Raw genomic sequence first — 12904 nt, 5'->3', positions numbered from 1 at the left:
AGTGAACTTGTCACACTCAAGTGCTGAGCAGAAATGCTCCTGTCGCTCAGTGAGGTTCTTCGTGCTCAAGTGTTGAGCAGAAATGCTCCTGAAGCTCGGTGAGTTTATCACACTCAGGTGTTGAGCAGGAATGCTCCTGAAGCTCAGTGAACTTGTCACACCCAAGTGCTGAGCAGAAAATGCTCCTGAAGCCCAGTGATCTTCACATGTTGTGTTGAGCAATGCTCCTGTCTTTTGCGCCCGTCACTTGCACCTACGTGCCATGTCAGGAGAGGAACAGGTCTTCATAGTTGCCCCTTATTGGCCCAACTAGACCTGGTTCCCTTCAACAGCCTTCCTGACTTCCCCTGGAAACTCTTTCGGGGACGGGGCACGATGGCACACGCGTTCTTCCCCCGGAGATTCCGGGCGGTCTTACATCTGAACGCGGAGGTTCAGGTGGCTATCACAAGACATGTGATAGTAACCATCACTTCTGCGAGCACCCCCTAGAATTGGGTAGCGTGCTTACGCCTTTAGAAGTGGAACCTAGTCGTTGAGTGCGTCTTCTCTCCTGAGGAGATCCTGAAAGCTTTCGATCACTTCAGTGCTCTCTTTCCTGCAAAATGGGTTGCAGTAGGCTGTTTTCCTAAATCACCCTCAAAATGATTGCCTCGGTGTTTAAACGACGCTCATCGTGTTGCAGAAGTATGCAGAAGCACGTTCTGGTCGTCAGGTTCCTGAGGAGCAAGGTCTTGTAAATCCTTGTGTCCCTCTTTATCCTCTTGGGCCTTGTCCCTGGTGCGACTGCACTGCAGAGACCGCCCCTGAGCCACTGCAGGTAGTGAGTTAAAAATTCTGTTATATCAGTTCTCCTGCTCGCGTGGTCTCTACTAGAGGGTAGGGACTTGCTCGCTTTCGGTCAACGTATTGTGCCTGGAGTCTAGGCCGGCTAACTCTCACAGGCTGAGACCCCGGCTCGGATTGTGCCCAAGGTTCCTACCTCTCCCGTAATAGGAGCAGGTGGTGAGCCTGCAAGCGCTGCCCTGGAGGAGGCAGATCCAGCCCTGGCTTCTCTGTCCGTTTGCTTGGACGTGTACAGAATGCAAGTCATAGACCTCAGACCAGCTCTTCAAATATCTGTTGGAATTCAGCAGAGAGGGAAGGCTGTTTCCATGCAAAGTTGCACTTAGTGCTTGCCTTCATTTCGGCAAAGATCCGAGATGCAACATGTCCACTTAGGTGTTGAGCTCCTCTATGATGAGTGTAAAGGGCTCCGCCTGGGCGTTGACGATATACTTTGCTAAACAGATTCTAGAGTTGGGGGCTGGACGACACCTGGTTGAACCGCTGCTTCCCGTGGGCTCCCTTCTCATGAAGCCAGTTTCACCGTGAGCCCGGTTCAAGTGTCGGCTTGCTGCGCCATTCCCCTCCTATGGACTGGATACGTGCGCCTTTTTACTCCAGTTGAGTTCCCTTAAAATTGAACCCTGTTGAGTTCCTCCACACCCCTCCGACGTCGGACGTGCGGAACGTCTGGTGTTAGGCCTACCACTCGTAAGCAGTGTGGAACCTGTGTTAGGCTGGGTCCATATGTTGCGGTCCCTTCGGTGACCCCATATGTGTATTCTTCCACGATACGGCTCCCTGCGGTGAGCCCGTGTCTTCCCTCGGCAGAGTCTCTCTGCCGTCACTGTCCGGTGTGTCTCCCCCCGTCTTAGGCTGGAGCCACCCCAGTGACATTCCATATGTTAGACTGCCCGGTTTCCGCCCAGTTCATATGTGTATTCTCCACATTACCTCCCTCTGGGTTGGATGTGGCTTCCGCAGCGTCCCTTCCTTCCAACGTACGGGGAACGCTTTCCCAGTGGTCCTGTAGGAACAGCAGTGACTTCCCTGGCCTAAGCCCTGTCCTTCCCCGCCTTAAGTTTGCGGGGGCATCAGGAGGCTTTGGTTTAGGCACTGGAAGGTGGCAGCGTTAGTGGCGTGTTCAATGGTTGATCCCATTTCAGTCGCGTCGACTACGTCCGACGTTATCGACTGAAAGGGAACGTCCTGGTTGCGTATGCAACCCACCGTTCCCTGAAGGAGGGAACGGAGGACGTAGTCCCCTTGCCACTACCGCTGGACCACCGCTGACCCCGGGTTACTCTCGGCTCCTCAGCGAAAAGCAACTAGTGCGTGCATCCACTTCCGTATTTATACCCGCGCCGCGGGGGCGGAGTGTGTGATGCAAATCACGCACGCCAAATTCCATTGGCTCGTTCAATAGTAATCGAAGATGATAGGCTCCCTAGCGTGATCCCATTTCAGTCGCGTCGACTACGTCCTCCGTTCCCTCCTTCAGGGAACGGTGGGTTGCATACGCAACCAGGACGTTCTGAGATATCAACCACAATTTTGGAACACAACTTATTTATGGCTTTGATTTTCTTGCAGTTTTAGAGTAAAATGGTATTTTGAAAATATATTTTTCATACAAAAATTGAAAATAGTATATTTGTGCATTTTTCATAATAATACACGTAAAAAATTTTAACTTTTAAAACTTTTTTCACTTTCGCACTAATCTGCCAAGTGTCGTCTTTGAAAAGAGATCAAACTTTATTTTCAAATCTATGCTCAAAAAGTGAATAAATGGATCATAAATACAGCGTAAATATAATTTCGTATAAAAAAATCCCCTAAAAATACAAAATATTAAATAAAAAAACATTATCAAATTAAAATATATAGTACATCCATTTAATTGACAAAACAACAACAAAAAACAACAAAAATCTGACCGACACGCTTAGAGCACCAGAGGGTTAAATCAAGATACATTTACTTGAGAAGCAAAATGACGAGGTAAGAAAGTGTAGATATTTGTACTGGAAAACAAAACATAAAATATTTTTTTGCTGGGTAACACGATGCATGACTTACGCTCTTAAAAAATAAAGGCTCGAAAAGGGGATTTTGACAGCGATTCCACAGAACAACCATTTTTGGTTCCCTAAATAACCTTTTAGTGATCAGTTCTTTTCTTTGTGTGAAGAAAATTTGAATATTCTAAAGAACATTTTGTGGAATGGAAAGATTCCATGGATGTTAAATGTTCTTCATGGAACCATCGATGCCAATTAAGAAGCTTTTATTTTTAATAAAGAGAGCTTGTGCCGGTATAAGCTTTTGCATTGATGTACTTAAGAGTATGTTTCTGCTCTATGTGGGTAACTCAAGCTGTGATTGGTAATCAGTGGAGTGGTTGTTCATGTAGTGTTTTTAATTAAGGGTAATTGTGCTGTGCATCACAAGGTTCAACACACACATCTCCCTCAATATGAGCAGAACTAACTGAACCGCATCGCTATAAAACTCACCTGGGGACTGTGTGCATTTATGAGGAGAATAATAATGGTTTAGGATCAAATTATAGAATAATTCACACAGAATGTGTTTTTGAATCCCACTGTGCTGCTTTTCCATTGTGCTAGATGGACGTCTTTGACCATTGCACTTTTTCAGGGTCTCTCACAACATTTTAAAAACGCAGCACTTCAGTTAAAAGTTAAACTTTTAAAAAATGCATCTTGAGACCTTGAGGGTTTCTCCATGATGCGTCCTTTGACCTCCAGCCAAAAGTGTTGCAATAACGTCACGGAAAGGCGATTTTACAAGGTTGTTAGCATTAAAGCGGGAAGTAAACAGTGAAAACTGTGAAAGCATTGAAAAGGGGAGCATGTATTTCAGACTAGGACACAACAACAAAAAAAGTTCAGTTTTGTTTTTCATCTAATATTTAAAATGTATTTTATTTCAGCTTTAGTATGATTATTGACATTTATTTGTAAAAATTTGAGTTGACAACTACAACTGTGGTTTTTATGTTCTGATGAGATTTGGACATAAACAGCACATGTTAATTTCAAATAACAGAATAAAAGCGTGTTACAAAAGTGTCATTTAACAGGTGAGAAAGAGATGCAGGAATGCAGAGTGTGTGTGTGTGTGTGTGCGTGTGTGTGTGTGTGTGTGTGTGCGTGTGTGTGTGTGTGTGTGTGTGTGTGTGTGTGTGTGTGTGTGTGTGTGAGAGAGAGAGAGAGAAAGAGCGAGAGAGAGAGAGAGAGAGAGAGAGAGAGGCTGAGCCTTAATGCCTGATTGGGCTGATTAGAGGAAGTACTGCGCTTGCACTTTTGATCAATTGCTTTGATGAGAGCGATACCAAATGAGCAGCATAGGAGCTGTTAAAAAGAGAGAGAGAGTGATGGAAGGTGGAGATCACACGGCTTTAGGAAGGTTTAGTGTATCCCTGACCTACAGCAACTCATGAGACACTTCTCGAGGGTCAAAAAGCCAGAGATATACGATACAGAGATATAGATCAGATTGATATCTGATCTTGTCTTACAGGGAACCGACCCAGGCAACATTATAATGATAACTTTAAAGATTTATAAGTTATTTATACAGACCTAAAGACCTTACCCATGATTTTGCTAGGAAATCCACCAATCAGAGAATCACAACAAGCAAATCGCTCCAGAAGCACTGCCAACGATGCAATGGTCAGTGTCCATACACACTTTAAACTATTTAAACGTATATACATAAGTATGTTTTGCAGTAAACATAAAATATGTTGTTTCTATATATATATATATATATATATAATCAACATCCTTAATTCAGAAGTTTTATATGTATGCTGTTTTTAATTTGCATTTGCAATGCTTCATGGGATTGATTGCAGAAACATATATTCATCAATATAAATTAAAGCATATTAGACTTCTATTGTGCCAACTATAATAATTATAACAGACTAATGAGCTTAATTGTCATCTACTTTAAATACTGTCCCAATGCTGAAAAAAATCAAAGATATTTTATGCATGCAAAATCAGATTTCGTGTTTTTTCTTGCTTCTGGTTTTGCAGTGAAATGTGACCAGGACATGTTTTGGTGATATTCTTTGACGCACTGATGATCCAAGAATGGTGTCGGCTCAACATTTACACACTGCACATCTCTCTCCTTGTGGGATCAGAACTGCTTCGCTCCCTTGATCTCTGTTTTCCTCTCTGTCCCTCCTCTAGTGTCCAGATCAGTGACATTTAGACAGAAATGGTAATTGATTCATGTTGTGAAGACTGTCCGCCGCGGGGTTTCTGAAGATGCTTTCACACGCTCTGGTTATTAGATGTGTTTGCTATCATTGCAATTGTTCATTCTTTGACACACTTCTAACCCTTACTATTAAATTTCAGCATGCAACTTGTCTAGATTTGGTGGGCGATAATGCATGTGACACAGGCCTGCATTGAGTCTAGAGACCTGAATGACATTGCATCATGGTGCCACATTTTGCACAGGCAAGTACCTCTAAAATATACATATGTAAAAGCATCTTAGAGCTAGCACTTTTCTTTTCTTATAATGGCATAGCACTCACGGTGCATTCACATGAGCTGCCGGCGTTAACGCTTCTCATTTACTTTGAATGGTTGTGTTGCCGAACTGAATTTTGGGCTCTGTCGCATCACTGCCTTTGCTCGTGGCAGAAGTTGAAAACTTTTCAACTTTTCAAGCGCCAAAGCAGGCGTCAGCCAATCAGATCGCCTGTGCAAATACTCTAGCGCAGACGTTAGCCAATTGCATTCATGCAACACCAGAGAAGTGATGTGATTGGCTGTTGTCACTATAACGGTCGCGCTTCAGACTTCGCCCTCTGTCAAGCGTTGTTTCCAGCAAGGAATAAAAAAGCTAATTGAGACTTTCTTGTCTCACAATTGAGACTTTTTTTTCTCGCAATTGCGAGTTTAGATCTCACAATACAGAATTGCGTGAGACAAAGTCACAATTGCGAGGTATAAAGTCAAAATGACGAGATATAAACTTGCAATTGCGACAAAAAGTCAGAATTGTGAGCTTATAGTTTATTATTCTGACTATAACACACAACTGTATATTTTATATATATATATATATATATATATATATATATATATATATATATATATATATATATATATATATATATATATATATATTCGGTGGTGGAAACAAGCTTCCATAGATTTGTTTGGTTCATGGCTTATAACTCTTAAATAAACACGGTTTTTAAAATGCCTGTGGGAAAAATACTTCTGACACCAACCCTGCTGAAAAAGTGGGCTGGCAATGTTTTTTGTTGCATACTGCATACTGTTTCCCATATGTTTTGAAATAGGTAATACAGTATATTGCATGGTAAGCAGTGCACTAGTGTTCCAATATGTAAGAAAAATGAGCCATTTTTGATGTCGTTCTAGTGTCATTTTCCATTCCCCATTTTCTCTTTGTCCCTGGGGATGATGGGTCAGAGATCCCAGATCTGTAGAGCTGCATTAAACTTCTTTGAATTCACCACTGTGATCTTTCTTTAGACCACACGCTGTGTTTCAGAGCACTGATGAGCAGGAACCGGATGATAAGACCATGCTAATTTCCCCTCGTCTTATTTTATAAGGACTCTGCGGTGGATTCGGCTCGTTGCTGTTACAAGATACCAAACAACTCGTGTCCACATTTGATCTCTCTACATGCAAGTGTGTGTGTTCTTGTTAAAACTGTAAGGCCAAAAACGTACTGTAGAACCGAAGCCTCTATTTACATGCAGCTTTCAGAAAAGACTTCCTAATAGAGTCTTTAGGTTGACTTGATGCTTAATTAGTTGCTTGTCATGTAACTGATGCTTTTTATTCACACGGTGATTTTAAAACTTCACTGACTAATGCACCGGTTCCTCTGAGGACATCTGCGGTCTTCCTCAAATGCACAATGATTCAGGAAAGGAAACAGCTATGATGAAGATATGAGAGAAGTTTGCCATCAAAATCAAGAGATCTCAAAATGAACTCATGAAATATAAATTCCCAAATTACATGACAAAAATTATAGCAACCATAGTTAGTAATTATAATCCATTACACATTTAAAGGAATATAATCTGACTACTTTTGGATTACTTTTAACCTGTTTATCACATTACACATTTTAGGCAATATAATCTGACTACTTTTGGATTACTTTTAACCTGTTTTTTTCACACTACATATTTTTGGTGATATAATCTGACTACTTTTGGATAACTTTCAGATAACTTTTAACCTATTTATCCCATTACATATTTTAGGTAATACAATCTGACTACTTTTGGATTACTTTTAACTTGTTTATCACATTACACATTTTAGGTAATATAATCAGGCTACTATTGGATTACTTTTAGATTACTTTTAACCTGTTTATCGCATTACACATTTAAGGTTATATAATCTGATTACTTTTGGATTACTTTTAAATTACTTTTAACCTGTTTATCACATTACACATTTTATGTAATATAATCCGACTACTTTTGGATTACATTTAGATTACTTTTAACCTGTTTATCACATTACACATTTTAGGTAATATACTTTTGGATTACTTTTAGATTATTTTATTATGTGGTTTGTGAAGAAACTGCAGAGGGTTTGTGAATTTAAGGAAAACTAATAATTAAATGAAAAAAAGCCTTCTAAAGACAGTAATACATCTCACTAAGTGTAAATTCAAATACTAATGTTAGTCAGATTTGATTCGATATGCAATGTTGAGAAAACATTTCTTGAACGTGAAATGATTTCTGTAAAACCAGTGTCTGTGTGGGCCATTTCACAAAACTAAAATACTTTCTGAATGTATACTGTATAAGCGATATGTTTTTTTAAAAGGAACATTTAGAACACGAAAAAATAAGATTTAGTGAGAATTAATAAATTATGAATGATTTACTGCCATTGTGTAAATATGTAATCATGTAATCAGTAGAAAAGTAACTGTAGTATGATTACGAGTATTTTAAAACATAATATCACAACTTTAAGTCCCCCTGTGGTGAAAATCAAGCTTTTAATGTTGTTTATATGTCTATGTGATGCTTTTAATATGCTTAAAGACAAACCATGTGCAAATTCACAATATTATCTCCTTAAAACTGCAGTGAATCAAAGACATCCTCAAAAACACGGTAAGAAATCGCTGGTGTTTCTGACGCCACAAACTACCTTGTAACCAATCAGATCAACGTGTTATCGTCAACGAGTGGATCTCTGAACTGCTGTGAGTGAGTGGAGGCGGGGCTCATTTGCATATTCATAGAACCACGTATACTAAATGAGGCAAGGCTGTAGAGTTACATTCTGTGTAGAGTTACACAGAGTTTTTTTTTCCAAGGAAATAATGTTTAAATATGTAATTTTTGTGATCAAAGGTATAAAGGTATAAAATTATTGACTACAGGAGGACTTTCATTTTGGGGATCTGATCTTCTCAATTTTAGGTTGCAAAATGTAACTAACACTGGTCAATTATGAGTGTAATTAAATGATGTGCACTAAATTATGATGTAATAGAGCACTCATTGCTTTAATTAGAAGTTATGTTGCCAACAAGAATGAAGTTGGAAATCAGCAGTTCTCAGTTTTTCAATCAAGCGATAATAAGTTATCCATGCTGAAATGTTTACAGTCCAGTGGTGTATGCAGATCTATAGGAGGTCCCGTGTTGGAACAGCTTGTGTGGACGCCCCGTCTTCACAGCTGAATATTCCTCTGTGATTAATTACGTCTTTTCTGAGAGCTGAAATCTCTGCCTCATAATTCCTAAGCCAATGTCAGCGCTGACGTTACCTGTCAGGGAATTTTTTTTCTTTCTATCTTTGCTGAGGTCGCAGTTCTGAGGTGGGAGCAGTTAAAATCTAATGGACAATCTGTCCTCCCACTGTGCATCTGTCATACTTTTACATGCTGATTGACAGAATACAGCACTCGTCTGCAAACCTCCGAACCAAAGAGCTCATAAATCCAGACGGGTTCCTCAAACTCTTCCTGCTTTAACAGTGTCTGCAAATTACTTCCTCACTTTACTTTTGAGAGACATGAAAGCTCTACTAATATTTTGAAGACTTTCTATTACTGGCTATATGGATTTTTAAAAAGGCATACTCTTACATTTTAAGAAAATACGCCATTTTAAGTTTTAGTGAGCAATTAATATATATATATATATATATATATATATATATATATATATATATATATAAGCTTTTTCAATGCTTAATAAAAGATCAAGGACACTTGTTTTATAGAGATAGAAAGAAAGAGATTCTTCCTTTTATAATCTGCTGCTATAGTACGTGAACTATTATTATTCCTAACAGAATGGTTATTAATCTGTTCTTTCTCTTTATCTCTTCTTGTATGTTTCACTCCTTTAGACATCAAAAATGCAAAATCTGAAATTCATCTTACGGTTCTCTTCATAACGTTCTTACCTTTGATATTTATATAATTTTGCTGTCCAAAACATCTATGTTCAACACTCCTCCCAATAACAATGAGTTAGGGTTTCGTAAACCTTTCGACTTCTTAAGTCTTTAATTATTCTGCTATCACATAGTATCCAATCTCAGCTGAACTTTTATGTACAGCAGGTAGAATAAATATCCCGAAAACTGCCAGAAAATGCCCCATTCATACTTCATCACAGGATAAAAAGAAAAGAAAATAACCCCAAATATTTTATATAACGAAAGCATTGCCAATTCTGCCAATGTGCACTTCACACAATAAAATGAATTCCTTCCTTAGATGTTTTCTAAAATTGAACATCCAGACCAGTGTCACTCAGAAGAGGTTGTCAAGGGCAAAACATATTTCAGATTCCCCAATAAATTCCACATTTCACGATTGAACACTTTATGTCGGGCAGTGGCTGGTTCTTGACCAAAATAAGCTGCAGACCGTATGACGCCACATCACAGATATTGTTTACCTACTGGAGTAGTTTGATATCTCCAACTCTGTTTACATATTTTACGGGCATCTGGGATTGATAGTGTCAAAACATTGTAATATTAGAACAATGCTAATTCTTAAATTTCACAGCTGATAATGTTAGATCAACGTACAAAACCCGTACGTTAGTTTGGTTATTGATATCGGCCATCTTAGTTTATCGATCTCTTATTTCTTGACGAATAGCCTACATTATTATTTAGACCCAACACATTCTCTTGATCGTAAGAGAAAAATAGAGACGCAGAGAAAACCCCGCTATGCCTTTTCACTGCCTGGTAATGATATCTTGCTTTTGAAAAACATTGAGAACAAAGTAATGCAAGCAAAGTAGCCAACAGTTCTAAGAAACGTATGTTTTCCTCAAAGGAATGTTGATCCACCAACATGTCTTGTGTGTTTAAAGGCTGTCCGTGACACTAATGCAGTTGTTGAGGTTGTTAAGGAACGCCTGCAGGAATGAGCAGGCGTGCGTTTACCCGAGACGGGTTTGTAATTACCTGACTCGCTGTTGACGTTTACAAGTAGGGTACACCACCGACTCAGAGAGAGAGAGAGAGAGAGAGAGAGAGAGAGAGAGAGAGAGAGAGAGAGAGAACGAGAGAGAGTGGGCGGGTGGGAGCGGAGAAGAATCTCTCTCTCTCTCTCTCTCTCTCTCTCTCTCTCTCTCTCTCTCTCTCTCTCTCTCTCTCTCTCTCTCTCTCTCTCTATCTCTCTCAGCTCTGTTCTGTTCGGTTCGGAGACGCAGTGACGGACATCCCGGAGTCGAGCACACTAAACGCGTAAGTTCTGCTCATTTTTGCTGAGTTAAATCCACTTTTTATCTTCTTCATGACTGAATGTGGAACGGCAGAGGTAACATGAGGAGATTGTGATTCAAAATGTGAATATTTATTCGGTTTAATTTACTGTAAAAGTGAAAATGTGTAGATTGCTTTAGGAGCAAGGTCTAACCGATCTTTTTGGCTTTTAAAAACGACTTTTTTTGGAGACACCATTAGTAGTCAGGTTGATTCGGTCATGTTAAATAATGTTTTTTAAAAACTGTTAATTTGGATGTTACCTCATGTAGCACATGTTCAGGTTTACTTAGCGGGAATCAGTGTAAATGAGAACGGGAAATAAATGAAGTTTGTTTCCTTTTACACAGTAAATTATTCCTTTTATTGTATGTTAATATCGTCATGTGTTTAATAATTCATGAATTTACCTTTAAATCTATTTATTCTTGTATATTAATGTGTGAACTCTGAAGCTTTGTTTTGATTTATTTTACAATAATTATATCTTTTATGCAGAATATGATGGCATTGTACTGTAGATTCACACCAATAGATTCACTATTCATACTGTTGTAAGAGTTGACAGTCTTCATGTGTTAAAACATGATTTTTTTTTCTGTCAAGAACATATAACTGAGCTATGATATGTGCGCTGTCCATGGTGCTGAAATCATGTTTGGTCGAATCTCCAACTGAACTAAGTATGTCGGTGAAGAGAGACTTGTGCAGAGCCAGTATTAGTAAAACCACTGCTGTAGTGTTTCAGACATTAACTGAGAAGAGAAACTGTCCTAAATTGTGTTTGGTAATTGTTTTCCGTCTCACATTTCTTTTTCAGACGGACATAATGTTTGAGTAAGTTTGAAAACCTATTCTCTCCATTCACTCAAGGTGAAATGGGCATTGCGCCGTTGTTGTCTTGACTCTGTAAGCGCTTATGCCTTAAAGAATGAGAGTCTTATGGGAGGAGGACTGTTGAAATGATGCTACGCGGAGATGGAGAATGGAGGACCCGCAAAAGTGCGTGACAAGCAGGTCAGGGTCGGTTTGAAGAAATCCTAAAACGAGGCGAAACACACATCACCACCTGAAGCCATGGGGATACGACATCTACTGCTTCTGTTGGTCTATCTAGACCCGTTGTGCGTCCTGAGCGCATCCACGACCAAGAGGAGCAAACCCCCTTCAAAGAGACCCCCAAAATTGAAGGAGGTCAACAGCACTGTTGCTCCAACGGTGGCTCCCCGACGGATCACACAAGTCCAGGCGCCCATCATCGGTGATCACGACATCTGTCTAGGGTACTACGACGTAAGCGGTCAGTTCGACAAAGAGTTCGCCTGCAACAACACCGACCACAGGTACTGTTGCGGGAGCTGCTTCCTTCGCTTCTGCTGCCCTGTGAAAGCCAAACGAGTTGATCAGAGAGTCTGTACCAACTACAACACGCCCGACTGGATCAAAACACAGCCGCCCTCACCGGCACCCACAGGGGACACGTATGACCCCGCGCTGGACCAGACCAACACCACTGTCTACATCACCTGCGGGGTCATCACACTCATTATTTTCCTGGGGATTTCTGCTAAAGTAGCCTATGATAAAGCCACTAGACCACCTCAAGAGATGAACGTCCACAGGTAAGTCTGAGAAAACTCTTTGGAAATTGACTTACTCTGCAAACTTTGGGTTAAAGCATCAAAAGAAGTATTAAAGGTTAAGGGGTGGCGTAGCTTAACACTCTAAAAAATAAAGGTTCCATGAATCTTGAATCAATGGAACCTTTCAATTCCACAAAAGGCTCTTTATAGTGAAAACATGTTCTTAAGGTTTTTTATATGTTCTTCACTCCAAAGCCGGGCTCGATTGTGAAATCTGGTTGCATCACCCACATAAGAAGAATCTTCAAAGATTTTTTCTTTCAAATCTCAGACCTGCACATACTACAAGATTTGAAAATCGTGGTGCATCACATACTACAAGATATTCTTAAAGTCTCCCTGTGGTAAAAATCCAGCTTTTAATGTTGTTTATACATGTATGTCTATGTGGTGTTTTTAATGTTTTAATACAAACCATGTGTAAATTCATAAGTCGACACCATTGCTGAGTATTTTCTCCTTAAAACTGCAGTGAACCAAAGACAGTCTCAAAAACACGGTTTGAAATCACTGGTGTTTCTGACGTCACAAACTACCTTGTAACCAATCAGATCAACGTGTGATCGTCAACCAGTGGATCTCTGAGCTGCTGTGAGTGAGTGGAGGGGGGGCTCAT

At 39.9% G+C, this 12904-nt stretch overlaps 2 protein-coding genes across 6 annotated transcripts in view; one reads left to right on the top strand and one right to left on the bottom strand.

The window, feature by feature from the left end:
• LOC143710998 (MIF4G domain-containing protein B) overlaps window positions 1–12904 on the bottom strand; it is a 1123636-nt gene that overhangs the window by 846673 nt on the left and 264059 nt on the right. The gene's annotated exons all lie outside the window — the stretch shown is intronic.
• The window catches only part of shisa6a (shisa family member 6a), a 103996-nt gene continuing 101650 nt past the window's right edge, over window positions 10559–12904 (top strand). For 2 of the 4 annotated variants that reach the window (XR_013194703.1, XM_077202209.1), the window contains exons 1-2: window positions 10559–10627; window positions 11466–12267. Coding sequence is in view for 3 of the 4 variants with exons in the window: in XM_077202209.1 (XP_077058324.1) it covers window positions 11723–12267 (545 nt within the window). In the remaining variant the exon portion in view is untranslated. Of the gene's footprint in view, window positions 10729–11465; window positions 12268–12904 lie in introns of all 4 variants that reach the window. The other 2 variants (XM_077202208.1, XM_077202210.1) reach the window with 2 other exon arrangements.

Source organism: Siphateles boraxobius, unplaced genomic scaffold (assembly GCF_051911475.1).
Source record: "Siphateles boraxobius isolate OS27281-9 unplaced genomic scaffold, OSU_SipBor_1 49, whole genome shotgun sequence".
In the NCBI taxonomy this organism is placed as follows: Eukaryota; Metazoa; Chordata; class Actinopteri; order Cypriniformes; family Leuciscidae; genus Siphateles; species Siphateles boraxobius.
Note: the sequence above shows the minus strand (reverse complement) of the source record. Positions and strands in the feature narration are given on the sequence as shown.